Source organism: Catharus ustulatus, chromosome 31 (assembly GCF_009819885.2).
Source record: "Catharus ustulatus isolate bCatUst1 chromosome 31, bCatUst1.pri.v2, whole genome shotgun sequence".
Taxonomy (NCBI): domain Eukaryota; kingdom Metazoa; phylum Chordata; class Aves; order Passeriformes; family Turdidae; genus Catharus; species Catharus ustulatus.
Genome location: NC_046251.1, coordinates 3019575 through 3038421, shown reverse-complemented (window position 1 = coordinate 3038421; position 18847 = coordinate 3019575). Strand labels below are relative to the sequence as shown.

The following is an 18847-nucleotide window of genomic DNA, read 5'->3' as shown; positions in this document are numbered from 1 at the left end:
CCATCTTGGCGGAGCGGCGCGTTCGGGGGTCCCGGCCCGGAGCGGGGGGGCCGGGCCGGACTGGGGCGGGCGGGCTCAGATCGGGGGGTCCCGGCCCGGATTGGGGGGAGGTTCCAGCCAGGACTGAGGGGTCCCTGCGGAGGCAGCGCCCAGGGAGGTGCAGGATTGTGGGGGGTCCCGGGGGGTGCAGCCCGTGGCGGGGAGTGCAGGGTTTGGGGTGCAGCCTCAGAGGGGAGTGTAGGATTTTGGGGGTGAAACCTCGGAGGGGAGTGCAGGATTTGGGGGTGCAGCCCTTGCAGGGAGTGCAGGTTTTTTGGGGGTACACCCCCTGGAGGAGTGCAGGATTGTGGGGGGTCCCGGGGGGGGCAGTGCAGGATTTTTGGGGTACAACCCTTGGAGGAGTACAAGATTTTGGGGGTACAGCCCCTGAAGGGGAGTGCAGGATTTTTGGGGGTACAACCCTTGGAGGAGTGCAGGATTTTGGGGGTACAACCCTTGGAGGAGTGCAGGATTTTGGGGGTGCAGCCCTTGCAGGGAGTGCAGGATTTTGGGAGTGCAGCCCCTGAAGGGGAGTGCAGGATTTTTGGGGGTACAACCCTTGGAGGAGTGCAGGATTTGGGGGTTCAGCCCCTGAAGGGGAGTGCAGAATTTTGGGGGTACAACCCTTGGAGGGGAGTGCAGGATTTTGGGGGTGCAGCCCCTACAGGAGTGCAGAATTTTGGGGGTGCAGCCCTTGCAGGGAGTGCAGGATTTTGGGGGTGCAGCCCTTGGGGTTGATCCGTAGAACTCGGGAGCCCCCCGGGAGTTTTGGGGGTGCAGCCTCGGGGGTACCGTTGGGTTTTGGGGTTCATTCCCCTGTGGTCGCTGCTTTGGGCAGAGGGTCCTGCTGAGGTTTGGGGGTACCCCCAGAAATCGGGGGGGTGTTGAGGTGCCCCCGAGGAGCCCTGGGGGGTGACCCTGAGGAACCCCGATTTTGTGGAGCCCCTGTTTTGGGGGGACCCTTTGAACCCCTTTTTGGAGCAACCCCGCGTTTGGGGGTGCCCCAACCCCCGCTTTCATTGTGTCCCCATTTTTGGGGTGTCCCTTTTGGAGTGACCACACCCCCCTGATTTGGGGGTGATCCTGAGGCCCCCCGTGTTTGGGGGTGCCCCGTTTTTGGGGTGCCCTGGGGGCCATGGCGTGGGCGCTGAAGCTGCCGCTGGCGGATGAGGTGATCGAGTCGGGGCTGGTGCAGGATTTCGACGCCAGCCTGTCGGGGATCGGCCAGGAGCTGGGCGCCGGCGCCTACAGCATGAGGTACGGGGACCCCAAAACTGACAGGGCACCCCAAATGGCAGGGACCCCAAAATTGACAGGGACCCCAAAACTGAGAGGGGACCTCGAAATGGAAGGGCACCCCAAAATGATGGGACCCCAGAACTGAGAGGGCACCCCAGATCTGAGAGGGGACCCCAAATGACAGGGACCCCAAAATGATGGGACCCCAAAACTGACCAGGGACCCCAAAACTGAGAGGGGACCCCAGAACTGACAGGGACCCCAAAATGATGGGACCCCAAAATGACAGGGGACCCCAGAACTGACCAGGGACCCCAAAATGATGGGACCCCAAAACTGAAAGAGTACCCTAGAACTGACCGGGGACCCTAAAACTGAGAGGGGACCCCGAAATGACAGGGGACCTCAAAACTGACAGGGGAACCTAGAACTGACAGGGGACCCCGAAATGACAGGGACCCCAAAATGACAGGGGACCCCAAAATGACGGGGATCTCAGAACTGACGGGACTCCAAAATGATGGGACCACAAAATGACGGGAGACCCCAAAATGATGGGACCCCAGAACTGACCAGGGCACCCCAGAACTGAGAGGGGACCCCAGAACTGACCAGGGACCCCAAAATGACAGGGGACCCCAAAATGATGGGACCCCAAAACTGAGAGAGGACCCTAGAACTGACTGGGGACCCCAAAACTGAGAGGGGACCCTGAAATGGCAGGGACCCCAAAAATGACAGGGGACCCCAAATGACAGGGGACCCCAAAACTGAGAGGAAACCCAAAAATGACAGGGGACCCCAAATGACAGGGCACCCCAGAACTGACAGGGCACCCCAAAATGATGGGACCACAAAATGACAGGGGACCCCAAAACTGACAGGGGACCCCAAAACTGACAGGGAACGCAGTGTGGGTGGTGGGGGAGCCCCGAAATGAGCTGGAAGGTGAGGGTGTCAGGCAGCAGCAGCACCTGCAGCAGGACAGCGCCCCAAAATCCCCAAGGGAAACCCCAAAATCTTCCTGGGCCCCTAAAATCCCCAAGGGAAACCCCAAAATCCCCAAGGGAAACCCCAAAATCTTCCTGGGCCCCCAAAATCCCCATGGGAAACCCCAAAATCTCCAGGGGGATCCCAAAATCTCGGGTGGGACCCTAAAACCCCATGAGGTCCCCATGAGTGGGGAAGGAGCAGGGATGGAGTAGGGGTGGAGTTGGGATGGAGTTGGGATGGAGTAGGGAAGGAGTTGGGAAGGAGTAGGGATGGAGTAGCGAAGGAGTAGGGATGGAGTAGCGAAGGAGTTGGGAGCTGGGATGGAGTTGGGAAGGAGTAGGAAAGGAGTAGAGATGGAGTTGGGATGGAGTTGGGATGGAGTTGGGATGGGGTAGGGATGTAGCTGGGGTGGAATAGGGAAGGAGTTGGGATGGAGTAGGGAGGGAGTTGGGATGGAGTTGGGAAGGAGTTGGGGTGGAGTAGGGATGGAGTAAGAAAGGAGCTGGGGTGGAGTTGTGATGCAGTAGCGATGGAGTTAGGATGGAATAGGGATGTAGCTGGTGTGGAGTAGGGAAGGAGTAGGGATGGAGTTGGGATGGAGTAGAGAAAGAGTTGGGATGGAGATGGGAAGGAGTTGGGATGGAGTAAGGAAGAAGTTGGGATGTGGCTGGGGTGGAGTAGGGATGGAGTTGGGATGTAGCTGGGAAGGAGTAGGGAAGGAGATGGGATGGAGTTGGGAAGGAGTTACAGTTGGAGTTGTGGTTGTTGTAGTGGTGGAGTCAGGATTAGGAGTGCTGACACATGTACCCCAGGTGTACCCCAGGTGTGCCCCAGGTGTACAAATGTGCCCCAGGTGTACGGGTGTGCCCCAGGTGTACCCCAGGTGTACGGGTGTGCCCCAGGTGTACAGGTGTATTCAGGTGACCACAGGTGCATTTCAGGTGAGCGGGTGACACCTGAGGACAGCCGTTCAGGGCACACCTGGGCTCAGGCAGGGTCCAGAAGCAGAGCAGGGATCTGGGGGGCTCTCCCAGCTCCCCCAGCCCAGGTGGGACTGAGGCAGCCCCTGAGGCCGTGGCCCAGCTCACCTGTCTCAGGTGAGTGTCCCATCTCCACAGCGATGTCCTGGCCCTGCCCATCTTCAAGCAGGAGGAGTCGAGCCTGCCCGCGGAGAGCCAGGACAAGCTGCTGCCCTTCCAGTACGTTCTGTGCGCCGCCACCTCCCCCGCCGTCAAACTGCACGACGAGACCCTCACCTACCTGAACCAAGGTGAGCTCACCTGCCTGCACAGGTACCCCAGCAGGCCCTGCAGCAGGTGCTGCTGTGCACGTTGTGTCCTGGGGGAATACTGCGGTTTGCCTGCTGGGAAATGGGAACTGGCTGTGCCCAGGTGCAGCGGGAGTCACCTGGGGGTTCACCTGGGTGAAGTGTGGGAAGGTGGGGACAGGTGTGTGCAGGGTGGTTCCAGGTGTGGATAAGGTGTATCTGTACAGGTGTGTGCAGGGTGGTTTCAAGTGTATGTCAGGTGTATCTGTACAGGTGTATGTAAGGTGTATCTGTACAGGTGTCTGTAAAGTGTATGTACAGGTGTGTGCAGGGTGGTTACAGGTGTGTGTAAGGTGTATCTGTGCAGGTGTGTGTCAGGTGTATCTGTACAGGTGTGTACAGGGTGGTTACAGGTGTGTGTAAGGTGTATCTGTGCAGGTGTGTGTCAGGTGTATCTGTACAGGTGTGGATAAGATGTATCTGTACACGTGTGTATAAGGTGTATGTACAGGTGTGTGCAGCGTGGTTACAGGTGTGTGTATGGTGTATCTGTACAGGTGTGTGCAGGGTGGTTACAGGTATGTACAAGGTGTATCTGTACAGGTGTATGTAAGGTGTATCTGTACGGGTGTGTGTAAGGTGGTCCCAGGTGTGTGTCAGGTGTATCTGTACAGGTGCGTACAGCATGGTTACAGATGTACAAGGTGGTTCCAGGTGTGTGTCAGGTCTGTCTGTACAGGTGTGTGTGTAAGGTGTATCTGTACAGGTGTCTGCAGAGTTGTTCCAGGTGTGGATAGGGGGTATCTGTACAGGTGTATATCAGGTGTACCTGTACAGGTGTGTGTCAGGTGTATCTGTACAGGTGTGTTCAGGGTGGTTTCAGGTGTATGTAAGGTGTATCTGTACAGATGTGTACAAGGTGTATCTGTACAGGTACGTGTAAAGTGTATGTACAGGTGTGTGCAGGGTGGTTCCAGGTGTGTGTAAGGTGTATGTACAGGTGTGTACAAGGTGGTTCTCGGTGTGGATAAAGTGTATCTGTACATGTGTGTGTCAGGTGTATCTGTACAGGTGTGTACAGGATGGTTATAGGTGTGTGTCAGGTGTATCTGTACAGGTGTGTATCAGATGTATCTGTATAGGTGTATGTAAGGTGTATCTGTACAGGTGTGTACAAGGTGGTTCTCGGTGTGGATAAGGTGTATTTGTACAGGTGTGTGCAGGGTGGTTATAGGTGTGTGTGTATGGTGTATCTGTACAGGTGTGTACAGGGTGGTTACAGGTGTGTGTAAGTTGTATCTGTACAGGTGTGTGTCAGGAGTACCTGTACAGGTGTGTGTCAGGTGTATCTGTACAGGTGTGTGAGGTGTATGTACAGGTGTGTAGAGGGTGATTCCAGGTGTGTGACAGGTGTATCTGTACAGGTGTGTGACGTGTATGTACAGGTGTGTACAGGGTGGTTCCAGGTGTACAAGGGTCCAGCTGTGCAGGGTGGCAGTTCCAAGTTCAGGCTGTACCTGCTGCTTTCAGGTACAGCTGGAAGCTCTGGGTTGGTGGGATCCTGGATGGACGAGGAGCTCAGGTGACAGGTACAGGTGACAGGTACAGGTGACAGAAAGCCTCAGGTGCCCTCCTGCCCCCAGGTCAGTCCTACGAGATCCGGATGTTGGACAACAGGAAACTGGGGGAGCTGCCCGAGATCAACGGCAAGCTGGTCAAGGTGAGCAGAGAGCACAGGTACAACACACACACCTGGCCAGGTGTGCCCATCCCGGCCAGGTGTGCCCATCTGAACCAGGTGTGTCCAATCCAGCCAGGTGTGTCCAATCCAGCCAGGTGTGCCTATCCTGGCCAGGTGTGCCCAGTCCAGCCAGGTGTGCCCATCCCAGCCAGGTGTGCCCATCCCAGCCAGGTGTGCCCAATCCAGCCAGGTGTGCCCATCCCAGCCAGGTGTGCCCAATCCAGCCAGGTGTGCCCATCCCAGCCAGGTGTGCCTATCCTGGCCAGGTGTGCCCAATCCAGCCAGGTGTGCCTATCCTAGCCAGGTGTGCCTATCCCAGCCAGGTGTGCCCAATCCAGCCAGGTGTGCCCATCCCGGCCAGGTGTGCCCATCCTGACCAGGTGTGCCCATCCCAGGCAAGGTGTGCCCATCCCAGCCAGGTATGCCTATCCCAGCCAGGTGTGCCCATCTGAACCAGGTGTGCCCATCCCAGCCAGGTGTGCCCATCCCAGCCAGGTGTGCCTATCCCAGCCAGGTGTGCCCATCTGAACCAGGTGTGCCCATCCCAACCAGGTTCTCTCTGGGGCCCTGCAGCTGGGTGGGGGATATACCTGGCTGGTGGGGAGGCTGGTTCTCTTTGCCCCCTTTTGGCACAGGGAAGGGCTGCACACCTGGCCAGGTGTGCCAGGGCCCCTCCAGGTGACGTTTCCCCTTCCCCAGAGCATCTTCCGGGTGGTTTTCCACGACCGGCGGCTGCAGTACACAGAGCACCAGCAGCTGGAGGGCTGGAGGTGGAACAGACCTGGGGACAGGATTCTGGACATAGGTGAGTCTCACCTGGCTGGGGCAGGTGGGGGGTTCCAGGTGAGCCTCACCTGTTCCCCCCACAGATATCCCGATGTCCGTGGGGATCATCGACCCCCGCGCGAACCCAACGCAGCTCAACACCGTGGAGTTCCTGTGGGACCCGGCCAAGAGAACCTCGGTCTTCATCCAGGTAAGGGACAGGTGGGCAGTGCCCACAAACAGGTGAGGGACAGGTGGGTAGTGCCCACATCCAGGTAAGGGACAGGTGGGCTCTGTCCCCTATCCAGGTAAGGGGACAGGTGGGCTCTGTCTCACATCCAGGTGAGGGACAGGTGGGCAGTGCCCACATCCAGGTGAGGGACAGGTGGGCAGTGCCCACATCCAGGTGAGGGACAGGTGGGCACTGTCCACATCCAGGTGAGGGACAGGTGAGCAGTGCCCACATCCAGGTGGGGGACAGGAGGGCTCTGTCCCACATCCAGGTGAGTAACAGGTGGGCAGTGCCCACAAACAGGTGAAGGACAGGTGGGCAGTGCCCACATCCGGTTAAGGGACTGGTGGGCTCTATCCCATAGACAGATGAGGGACAAGTGGGCAGTGCCCACATTCAGGTAAGGGACAGGTGGGCTCTGTCCCACATCCAGGTGAGGGACAGGTGGGCTCTCACATCCAGGTGAGGGACAGGTGGGCTCTGTCCCACATCCAGGTAAGGGACAGGTGAGCAGTGCCCACAAACAGGTGAGGGACAGGTGGGCAGTGCCCACATCCAGGTGAGGAACGGGTGGGCAGTGCCCACATCCAGGTGAGGGACAGGTGAGCAGTGCCCACATCCAGGTGAAGGACAGGTGGGCAGTGCCCACATCCAGGTGAGGAATGGGTGGGCAGTGCCCACATCCAGGTGAGGGACAGGTGGGCAGTGCCTACATCCAGGTGAGGCACAAGTGGGCTCTGTCCCACATCCAGGTGATCCCAGGTGCTGTCCCACAGCTCCTGGCTCTGCCCCTGGCTGTGCCCATGCCCTGGGCAGTGCCCAGGCTGGCAGGTGCCCCTCAGGTGCTCACCTGTCGCAGGTGCACTGCATCAGCACGGAGTTCACGCTGCGCAAGCACGGCGGCGAGAAGGGCGTTCCCTTCCGCGTGCAGATCGACACCTTCAGGGAGAACGAGAGCGGCGAGTACACGGAGCACCTGCACTCTGCCAGCTGCCAGATCAAGGTGTTCAAGGTACCTGCCAGCCCCTCACACCTGTGCTCACCTGTCCCCCACTGGGGGCTGCAGGTGCCTCCCAGCCCCAGCCTGGTGCAGGTGATGGGAGGGTGTGGTCACACCTGGGCGTGTCTGTGACTCCACCTGCACAGCCCCACAGTCTCAGCTTGGCTCCTCTTTTCTCACCTGTTCACCTGGGCGGGTCTCAGCAGGGTTTGGGGTCCTGCTCTGCCCTCCCCTGGTGCACCTGGGCTGAATCCCTTCACCTGTGAGCACAGGTGTATCCAGGGTTAAGGGAATTTCTTCAGGGATCTGCCAAGGGGAGCACCTGGATACCTGTGAAGGTTCCACACCTGTGCTTCCCGTGGGATTTGAGTGAAATCCCAATTCAGGGTAGAGGAGAGGCCCAGGTGTTCAAGGTGTGACAAAGTCAAGGCCAGCCCTGTGACCTGGTATCCAGGTGCAGTTTGTCCCACCTGAATCCCATCTCCTACCTGGGTGTTGCAGATTCAGAAGACACAGCTCAGGTGCATTCAGGTGGTCACAGGTGTGTGCAGAGAGGTTACAGGTGTGCTCAGGGGGTTACAGGTGTGTGCAGAGAGGTTACAGGTGTGCTCAGGGGGTTACAGGTGTGTGCAGAGAGGTTACAGGTGTGCTCAGGGGGTTACAGGTGTGTGCAGAGAGGTTACAGGTGTGCTCAGGGGGTTACAGGTGTGTGCAGAGAGGTTACAGGTGTGTGCAGAGAGGTTACAGGTATGCTCAGGTGGTCACAGGTGTGTGCAGAGAGGTTACAGATGTGCTCAAGTGGTCACAGGTGTGTGCAGAGAGGTTACAGATGTGCTCAGGTGGTCACAGGTATCTGCAGAGAGGTTACAGGTGTGCTCAGGTGGTTACAGGTGTCTGCAGAGAAGTTGCAGGTGTGCTCAGGGGTTATAGGTGTAGTCAGGTGTTTGCAGGTGGTTGCATGTGTATTCAGGTGGTTACAAGTGTACTCAGGTGCTTACAGGTGTGCTTAGGTGGTTACAGGTGTATCCAGGTGTGCTCAGGTGTTTATAGGTGTATTCAGGCGGTAACAGGTATATCCAGGTGTTTACAGGTGTACTCAGGTGGTTACAGGTGTATTCAGGTGATTATAGGTGTATCCAAGTGCTTACAGGTGTATCCAAGTGATTACAGGTGTACTCAGGTGGTTACAGGTGTTTGTAGGTGTATTCAGGTGGTCACAGATGTACTCAGGTGGTTACAGGTGTATCCAGGTGGTTACAGGTGTGTTCAGGTGGTTACAGGTGTGCTCAGGTGGATACAGGTGTACTCAGGTGGTTACAGGTGTATCCAGGTGATTACAGGTATACTCAGGTGGTTACAGGTGTTTATAGGTGTATTCAGGTGGTTACAGGTATATCCAGGTAGTTACAGGTGTACGCAGCTGGTTACAGGTGTATCCAGGTGTGGTCAGGTGTTTATAGGTGTATTCAGGCAGTTAGAGGTATATTCAGGTGGTTACAGCTGTGTTTAGGTGGTTACAGGTATATCCAGGTAGCTACAGGTATACTCAGGTGGTTACAGATGTTCCCAGGTGTTTACAGATGTATTCACTGGTTACAGGTGTGCTCAGGTGATTACAGGTGTACTCAGGTGGTTACAGGTGTGCTCAGATGGTTACAGGTGTGCTCAGGTGATGACAGATGTACTCAGGTGGTTACAGGTGTATCCAGGTGGTTACAGGTGTATCCAGGTGGTTGCAGGTGTATCCACATGGTTACCGGTGTGTCCAGATGTTTACAGATATATTCAGGTGGTTACAGGTGTACTCAGGTGGTTACAGTTGTACTCAGATGATTACAGGTGTATCCAGGTGATTACAAGTGTGCTCAGGTGGTTACAGGTGTACTCAAGTGGTCACAGATGTACTCAGGTGGTTACAGGTGTACTCAGGTGGTCACAGATGTGCTCAGGTGTTTACAGGTGTATCCAGGTGATTACAGGTGTGCTCAGGTGTTTCCAGGTGTACTCAGGTGGTTACAGGTGTATCCAGGTGGTCACAGATGTACTCACGTGGTTATAGGTGTATCCAGGTGATGACAGGTGTGCTCAGGTGGTTACAGGTGTATCCAGGTGGTTACAGGTGTACTCAGGTGGTTACAGGTGTATCCAGGTGGTTACAGGTGTTTATAGGTGTACTCAGGTGTATCCAGGTGGTTACAGGTGTTTCTAGGTGTACTCAGGTGGTTACAGGTGTATCCAGGTGGTTACAGGTGTTTCTAGGTGTACTCAGGTGGTTACAGGTGTATCCAGGTGGTTACGGGTGTGCTCAGGTGATTACAGGTGTATCCAGGTGTTTATAGGTGTTTACAGGTGGTTACAGGTGTATTCGGGTGGTTACAGGTGTTTACAGGTGTTTATAGGTGTACTCAGGTGGTTACAGGTGTATCCAGGTGGTCACAGGTGTGCTCAGATGATTACAGATGTATCCAGGTGGTCACAGGTGTATCCAGGTGGTTACAGATATATCCAGGTGGTTACGGGTGTGCTCAGGTGATTACAGGTGTATCCAGGTGTTTCCAGGTGTATCCAGGTGGTTACAGGTGTACTCAGGTGTATACAGGTGTGCTCAGGTGATTACAGGTATATCCAGGTGGTTACAGGTGTATCCAGGTGGTTACAGGTGGTTACAGGTGTACTCAGGTGGTTACAGGTGTATCCAGGTGTTTCCAGGTGTATCCAGGTGGCCACACCCCTGTCCCTGCCGAGCCCCTCAGGACAAGCTTCTCCCAGAGCTGCTCCTTTGCCTTTCTGAGCAGTAGGGCTGAGTCACCTGTGTGACCTGGCTCACCTGTGCATCCCACACACCTGTCCCACCTGTCCTGCCAGCCCAAAGGCGCCGACCGGAAGCAGAAGACGGATCGGGAGAAGATGGAGAAGCGAACGCCCCATGAGAAGGAGAAGTACCAGCCCTCCTACGAGACCACCATCCTCACTGAGGTGTGCTCACCTGCCTCACCTGGCTGCCAGGGAGCAGAGCTGGGTGTCAGCTTTGCTCCAGGTGTTCATACCTGCCTGGGGGCGGAGAAGGTGCTTTGGTACCTAAGAAAGGGCTTTGGGGATATCACTCACCTGAGCTGGCCAGGTGTGTGCAGGGCCAGGTGTGTGCAGGGCCAGGTGTGTGTGCAGGGCCAGATGTGTGTGTGCAGCTGTGTGCAGGGCCAGGTGTGTGCAGGGCCAGGTGTGTGCAGGGCCACGTGTGTGCAGCTGTGTGCAGATATGCAGTCCCAGGTATGTGCAGGTGCAGTCTCAGGTGTGTGCAGGTGTGTGCAGTGCATGTGTGTGCAGTGCACGTGTGTGCAGGTGCAGTCTCAGGTACGTGCAGTGTGGCTGCATGCAGGTGTGCATTCCCAGGTGTGTGCAGGTGCAGTCCCAGGTGTGTGCATGGCTGCAGGTGTGTGTGTGCAGATATGTACAGTGCAGGTGCAGTCCCAGGTGTGTGCATGGCTGCAGGTGTGTGTGTGCAGATGTGTACAGTGCAGATGCAGCCCAGGTGTGTGCATGGCTGCAGGTGTGTGTGTGCAGGTACAGTCCAGGTGTGTGCAGGTGTGTGCAGGTATGTGTACACAGTCCAGGTGCGTGCAGGTACAGTCCCAGGTGGGACTTGCATGGTTGCAATTGTGTGTGTGTGTGTGTGTGTGTGTAGGTGTGCCCAGGTGTGTGCAGTGCAGGTGCATCCCAGGTGTGCACGTGTGTTTACACAGTCCAGGTGTGTGCAGGTGTGCCCAGGTGTGTGTGTGTGTACAGATGTGTGTGTAGGTGTGCCCAGCTGTGTACAGGTGTCCCCATCTGTGTGCAGGTGTACCCAGGTGTGTGTGCCAATGTGTGTGTACAGGTGTGCCCAGCTGTATGCAGGTATGCCTGGTGTGTGCAGGTGTGCCCAGGTGTCCCCACGTGTGTGCAGGTGTATGTGCCCAGGTGTGTGCAGGTAGGTCCAGGTGTATGCAGGTGTGCCCAGGTGTGTGCAGGTGTCTCCAGGTGTGTGTGTGCAGGTGTCCCCAGCTGTGCCCAGGTGTGTGCAGGTGTCCCCAGGCGTGTGTGTGCAGGTGTCCCCAGCTGTGCCCAGCTGTGCCCAGGTGTGTGTAACTGTGCCCAGGTGTGTGTAGCTGTGCCCTCGCACACCTGTACTCCTCACCTGCCCACATTGCTCGCCCTGGCCCGAGGTCACCTATGTGCCCAGGTGTGTGTGTGCGGCTGTGTGCAGGTGTGTGTGTGTGCAGGTGTGTACAGGTGTGCCCAGGTGCGCGTAGCTGTGCCCTGGCACACCTGTGCTCCCCCATCTGCCCGCAGTGCTCACCCTGGCCCGAGGTAACCTGCGTGCCCAGCTGTGTGCAGGTGTGTGTGCCCAGGTGTGTGTGTACAGGTGTGCCCAGATGTGTGTGTGTGCAGGTGTGTACAGGTGTGCCCAGGTGTGTGTAGCCGTGCCCTGGCACACCTTTCCCCCCTCACCTGCCCGCAGTGCTCGCCCTGGCCCGAGGTCACCTACGTGCCCAGCGCGCCCTCGCCCGGCTTCAACAGCGCCCACAGCGGCTTCTCCCTGGGGGAGGGGTGAGTGGGGAACTGGGGGAACTGGGAGAGCTGGGACTGGGACTGGGGAAATGGGACTGGGGAACTGGGAGAGCTGGGAGAACTGGGACTGGGGCCCTGGGGGAACTGGGTCTGGGACTGGGACTGGGGCTGGGGAACTGGGAGAACTGGGGGAACTGGGACTGGGGGACTAGGACTGGAGAACTGGGATTGGGACTGGTGAACTGGGACTGGGACTGGGGAACTGGGACTGAGACTAGGGGAACGGGGACTGAAACTGGGACTGGGACTGGGACTGGGGAACTGGGGAACTGGGACTGGGACTGGGGAACTGGGAGTGGGACTGGGAGAACTGGGGAACTGGGACTGGGACTGGGGTGACTGGGACTGGGACTGGGGTGACTGGGGAACTGGCGGGGGCTGGGGGGCAGAGCAAGGTGAGGGGGAGGGCACCAGTGCCATGCCAGTGACACCAGTGACACCCAGTGACATCCCAGTGACACCAGTGCCATCCCAGTGACACCCAGTAACACCAGTGCCATCCCAGTGACACCCGGTAACACCTCAGTGCCATCCCAGTGACCCCAGTGACATCCCAGTGCCATCCAGTGGCCGTGTCACCAGTATCCCACTGGGACAGTGCCCCAGTGTCCCAGTGACAGGATCCCCAGTATTGTCCCAGTGTCCCCAGTATGCACTGGACGGGTATCCCAGTGTGCAGTTCCAGTATCCCAGTGCTCCCAGTATCCCAGTGAGCCCAGTACACACTGGGACAGGTACCCCAGTGCCCAGTGATCCTCGTGTCCAATTCCAGTATACCCAATATCCCCAGTGTCCCCAGTATCCCAGTGCTCATGTCCCTCTGTCCCCAGTATCCCTAGTATGCCAGTGCTCCCAGTATCCCCAGTATCCCAGTACCCCAGTACCCCAGTACCCCAGTATCCCCAGTATCCCCAGTACCCCAGTATCCCCACTATCCCAGTATCCCCAGTGACCGTGTCCCTCTGTCCCCAGCAGTGGGTCCCCAAGCCACCAGCCCGACCCCCCCGCGCCCCTGGCTGATGTAAGTACCTGTCCAGGTACTGCTCACACCTGGGCTCACCTGCACACACCTGGGGGAGGTCACACCTGCACACACCTGGGGGGGGTCACACCTGCACACACCTGGGGGGGGTCACACCTGCACACACCTGGGGGGGGTCACACCTGCACACACCTGGGATCACCTGCACACACCTGGGGGGTTCAAATTAAACACTGGGGTCACCTTCACACACCTGGGGGTCACCTGCACACACCTGGGGGGGTCACCTGCACACACCTGGGAGGCCCCAGCCCTTCTGAACCCACCTGGGGGGATTCACACCTGTGCTGCACCTGAGCCTCAGAGGAGACATTCCCACCTCACCTGGGAACATCTCCAGGTCATCACCACCCCATCCCATCTGGGGGAATTCACACCTGAGCTCACCTGAGCTCGCCTGAGCCTCAGAGTCACTCCCACCTCACCTGGGGACAATTTCAGGTCCTTACCCCATCCCACCTTGGGGGATTCACACCTGTGCTGACCCTCTGAGCTCACCTGAGCCTCAGAGACACTCCCACCTCACCTGGGAACAATTCCAGATCATCACCCCATCCCACCTGCTCAGGGGTTCATTTCACACCTGTGCTGACCCTTCCTGAGCTCACCTGTGCCCCTGGCTGAGTGCAAACACTGGCCCCTCGCTCACCTGGCCATCAGCTCACCTGTGTGCCTGTGTCACCTGTGTCACCTGTGTCCCCAGACGCTGCTGCCCACCTGGAGCCCGCAGGAGGCTCAGCAGTGGCTGCACCGCAATCGCTTCTCCACCTTCTCCCGGCTCTTCAGGAACTTCTCAGGTGAGTCCTGCCCCCACCTGGCCAGGTAACCGCACCTGGGACAGGTCACACCCACCCCTCACCTGGGACAGGTCACCTCCCCTCACCTGGCCAGGTAACCTCACCTGGGACAGGTCATCTCACCTCACATGGGGGGAGTTTGGGGTGAGTTTAGGTAATTTTGGGGTGAATTCAGGTGACTTTGGGGTGAGTTTGGGCAGATTTGGGGTGAATTCAGGTGAGTTTAGGTGCCTTTGGGCTGAGTTTGGGGTGAATTCAGGTGAATCCAGATGAATCTGGGTGGATTCAGGTGAATCCAAGTGAGTTGGGGTGAGTTCAGGTGAATCCAGGTGAGTTCAGGTGAATCCAGGTGAGTTTGGAGTGAGTTCAGGGTGAATTCAGGTGAGTCTGGGTGGATTTGGGGTGAATTCAGATGAGTTCAGGTGAATCCAGGTGAGTCTAGGTGCCTTTGAGGTGAGTTCAGGTGAATCCAGGTGAGTCTTTGGGCCGCCAGGTGCAGACCTGCTGAAGCTGACCCGTGAGGACGTGATCCAGATCTGCGGCCCCGCCGACGGCATCCGGCTCTTCAACGCGCTCAAGGGCAGGTACGGGGCTCACCTGGGGGGTGGGACACACCTGGGGTTTACCTGGGGGGGTGGGACACACCTGGGGGGGTGGGACACACCTGAGGGGGATGAGGGGACACACCTGGGGGGGCTGGGACTCACCTGGGTGGGGGATGGGACTCACCTGTCCCACTGAGCCAGGGTCACCTGTCCCGAGGGGACACCTGGGCTCAGCCAGGTGGGGACAGCCACCAGGGTTTGGGGCTGGGCTCTGCAGCTCCCCCTGAGCACACCTGGGGGGGGTGGCAGCCCAGGTGACCCTCACCTGTGTGACCTCACCTGTGTGACTTCACCTGTGTGACTCTCACCTGTGTGACCCTCACCTGTGTCCCTCACCTGTGTGACCCTCACCTGTGTGTCCCTCACCTGTGTGACCCTCACCTGTGTGTCCCTCACCTGTGTGACCCTCACCTGTGTCCCTCACCTGTGGCAGGATGGTGCGGCCCCGCCTGACCATCTACGTGTGCCAGGAGTCGCAGCAGGTGAGGGACCCCCAGCACGAGCACGAGGACGGCGACGGCAGCGCCGGAACCTTCTTTGGTGAGGGCACACCTGGGAGCACACCTGGGGGGCTGGGAGCACACCTGGGGGAGCTGAGATTACACCTGGGGGAGCACACCTGGGGGAGCAGGGAGCACATCTGGGAGCACACCTAGGGGAACTGGGCTTGCACCTGGGGGAGCACACCTGGGGGAGCTGGGAGCACACCTGGGAGCACACCTGGGGGAGCTGGGAGCACACCTGGGGGAGCTGGGAGCACACCTGGGAGCACACCTGGGGGAGCTGGGAGCACACCTGGGAGCACACCTGGGGGAGCTGGGATTGCACCTGGGGGAGCACACCTGGGGGAGCAGGGAGCACACCTGGTGGATCACACCTGAGGAACAGGGATCACACCTGGAAGCACACCTGGGGGAGCACACCTGGGGGAATAGGGAGCACACTTGGTGGGTCACATCTGAGGGAGCAGGGAGCACACCTGGGAACAGGGAGCACACCTTGGGGAGCAGGGAGCACACCTGGGAGCACACCTGGGCGATTGGGATCACACCTGGGTGATTGGGATGGCACCTGGGGGGGCTGGGATCACACCTGGGAGGGCTCAGGAAATGGGGATGTGCTGGCAGCCATTTCCAGCAGAGTACCTGCCCACAGGTGCTCAGCACCTGATGGCCCCATCCCTCACCCCCCTGAGATCACCTGTGCCCTCACCTGTGCCCTCACCTGTCCTCTCACCTGTGCCCTCACCTGTCCTCTCACCTGTCCTCTCACCTGTGCTCTCACCTGTGCTCTCACCTGTTCTCTCACAAGCCCCTTCCCCACCTGATCCCAGCTCCCCTGTGCCCTCACCTGTATCTTGAGCCGTGTCCCCAGGTGTGAACAGAGCTCACCTGTGCCCTCTGCACACCTGGGCCCTCTGCACACCTGTGCCCTCTGCACACCTGGGCCCTGCCCGCTCCCCTCAGGCCAAGGTGCCCAGAAATGCCCAACCCCGAATTTCCCTCCGTGCCACCACACAGGTGTGGCAGCTCACCTGTGCCCAGCCAGAGCTGGGAACCCCTGGGGGGATCCAGGTGCTTCCCCAGTACCTGGGCTCAGCATTCCCACCCTGCTGGGAATGGACCCCACCTGCAACAGCCCAGGTGGGGCTGCTCAGGTGATGCTGGGACATTTTGGGGCCAGGTGTGTAAATCCAGGGCGCAGGTGACAGGCGGGACCTGAGCCCAGCCTGGGGGTGTGGGGGGCACAGCTGGGCAGGTGTCAGGTGTGGGCACGCCTGGGCAGGTGTGGCACACAGGTGCCGGGTGCAGACACACCTGTTCAAGTGCCAGCTGTGCTGTCCCCAGTGTACCACGCCGTGTACAGGTGTGTCACTCAGGTGCCAGGTGCAGACACACCTGCTCAGGTGTGTGTCACCATGTACAGGTGTGCACACGGTGCCAGGTGTGCACTCAGGTGCCAGGTGTGCACTCAGGTGCCAGGTGTAGACACACCTGCTCAGACACACCTGTGTCCCCAGTGTACCACGCCATGTGCAGGTGTGCACACAGGTGCCAGGTGCAGACACAGACACACCTGCTCAGGCACACCTGTGCTGGCCCCAGTGCACCATGCCATGTACAGGTGTGCACTCAGGTGCCAGGTGTGCACTCAGGTGCAGACACACCTGCTCAGGTGCAGACACACACCTGCTCAGGCACACCTGTCCCCCCAGTGTACCACGCCGTGTACAGGTGTACACTCAGGTGCCAGGTGTGTCCCCCCAGTGTACCATGCCATGTACAGGTGTGCACTCAGGTGCAGACACAGACACACCTGTCCCCCCAGTGTACCACGCCGTGTACCTGGAGGAGCTGACGGCGGCCGAGCTCTCGCAGAAGTTGGCGCTGCTGTTCCGCGTCCCTGCGCTGCAGATCCAGCACATCTACAAACAGGGCCCCACCGGCATCCACGTGCTGGTCAGCGACGAGGTAACTGCACCTGGGGACACATGGGCACACCTGGGGATACCTGGGGAACACCGGGGGAATACCTAGACATGGCTGGGGAACACCTGGGGCTCACCTGAGAACACCTGGGGACACATGGGGACAGCTGGGGATACCTGGGGACACATGGGGACACCTGGGGAACACCTGGGGACACATGGGCACAGCTGGGCATACCTGGGGACAGCTGGGGAACACCTGGGCACACCTGGGGACACATGGGCACACCTGGGGAACACCTGGGCACACCTGGGGACACCTGGGCACACCTGGGGACACATGGGAACACCTGGGGAACACCTGGGGAATGCCTGGGCACACTTGTGGAACACCTGGGGAACACCTGGACATTACTGGGACACACCTGGGGACACATGGGAACACCTGGGGACACATGGGGACAGCTGGGAAACACATGGGGAACACCTGGGGCTCACCTGGGGACACATGGGAACACCTGGGCACAGCTGGGGACACTGGGGAACACCTGGGGCTCACCTGAGCACACCTGGGGACACATGGGGATAGCTGAGAAACACCTGGGGAACATCAGAGCACAGCTGGGGACACATGGGGGCACCTGGGGAACGCCTGGGCACACTTGGGGAGCACCTGGGGCTCACCTGGGCACACTTGGGGAACATGTGGGAAAGAGGGAAGGGCTCCAGGAGGGATCCCTGCACACCTGGGACATACCTGGGGAGCACCTGGGACACCTGGGGAACACCTGGCAAGAAGGGAGGGGATCCAGGAGGGATCCCCACACACCTTGGAAGGAGGGAAGGGCTTCAAGAGGGATCCCTGCACACCTGTGAAGGAGGGAAGGGTTCCAGGAAGGATCCTTACACACCTGGGACATACATGGGGCACACCTGGGAAGGAGGGAAGGGCTCCAGGAAGGATCCCTTCGGGGAACACCAGGGCTCACCTGGGCAGGTGTCTGGAAGGGCCCAGGGAAGGAGTGAAATGTTTTTGGCTCCAGCTCCCACCTGAGCTCCCACCTGAGCTCCCACCTGGGCACCTGCAGCCCTTGGGAGCCCATCCCCTTCCCCAAAACCCTGAATTGGTGTTTGGGCTTTTTCAGATGATCCAGAACTTCCAGGATGAATCCTGCTTCGTCCTGGACACCATGAAAGGTGTGTGGGGTACCTGGGGCTCTGCTGGGGCCACACCTGGCCCAGACCCCCCCCTCACCTGCCCTGAGGTGACCTTGGCTTCCTTTGCAGCCGAAACCAACGACAGCTACCACATCATCCTGAAATAGGGGCCAGGTGAGAGCCAGGTGAGGAGCACCTGCAGCCTCCCAGCACACCTGGACACCCTGCACTGCCAGCACAAGGACACAGCAGAGATCTGGGAACCCTCAGGTGTGGTTACCTGGCAGGGCACACCTGGAGAGCCCCCAGGTGTTGATACCTGGCAGCCCCTCCCCCAGGTGACTCCTGGCACTGCTGCAGCTCTGAGGTGCTCACCCACCTGGGGCAGGTGGAGTGTGCAGGTGTGAAGTGATCTCATTAGGTCATCAAGAATTCCAGATTGAATTATGGAAAATTGGAGGATGAAGGAATGATTTGGGGGTGGGGGGGCAGGGGAAATCGCTGTGAGTTTTGGAGAGAAAAGCAAAGATTTCTCAATTTGTGCTGAGTGTGTGGAGTGATTGAGGTGAGGAACCTGCCCAGGTGACCCCAGATCCCTCAGACCTGGGTGCTCCAGGTGATTCAGCCTCAGCCAGGGGGGTTCCAGGCGAAAAAATGGGGAAAAAAGGCAAAAAAATTGGGAAAAAAGAAAAAAAATGGGAAAAAAGGTAAAAAAATGGGGAAAAAAGGTAAAAAATGGGGGGAAAAGACAAAAAATGGGAAAAAAGGCAAAAAATTGGGAAAGAAAGGCAAAATAAACCGAGTTTGGTTGAAATGAAGGCAGGGTGGGGCCAGGTGCTCAGGTGACAGTTGTGACAGGGGTCAGCATCACCTCCAAAATCACGCCAAACTTCTCCCCAAAATCATCCCCAGCACCACACAAAAATCACTCAAACC

The 18847-nt window shown here is 58.5% G+C and overlaps 1 protein-coding gene across 2 annotated transcripts; it reads left to right on the top strand.

Moving 5' to 3' along the window:
* Window positions 1-264: 264 nt before the first annotated feature.
* Window positions 265-18559, top strand: TFCP2 (transcription factor CP2). Of its 2 annotated transcripts, none has more exons than XM_033083203.2 (15): window positions 265-1296; window positions 3390-3541; window positions 5182-5258; window positions 5979-6084; window positions 6149-6255; window positions 7136-7288; window positions 10142-10252; window positions 11772-11860; window positions 12857-12902; window positions 13627-13720; window positions 14214-14304; window positions 14759-14865; window positions 16654-16796; window positions 17899-17950; window positions 18041-18559. In XM_033083203.2, the coding sequence occupies exons 1-15, from the start codon at window positions 1175-1177 to the stop codon at window positions 18076-18078; spliced, it is 1488 nt and encodes a 495-aa protein (XP_032939094.1). In that variant the 5' UTR covers window positions 265-1174; the 3' UTR covers window positions 18079-18559. The 2 variants fall into 2 exon arrangements, with proteins under 2 accessions (XP_032939094.1, XP_032939093.1); XM_033083202.2 differs by having other exon boundaries at window positions 12854-12902.
* The last annotated feature ends 288 nt before the right edge of the window (window positions 18560-18847 follow it).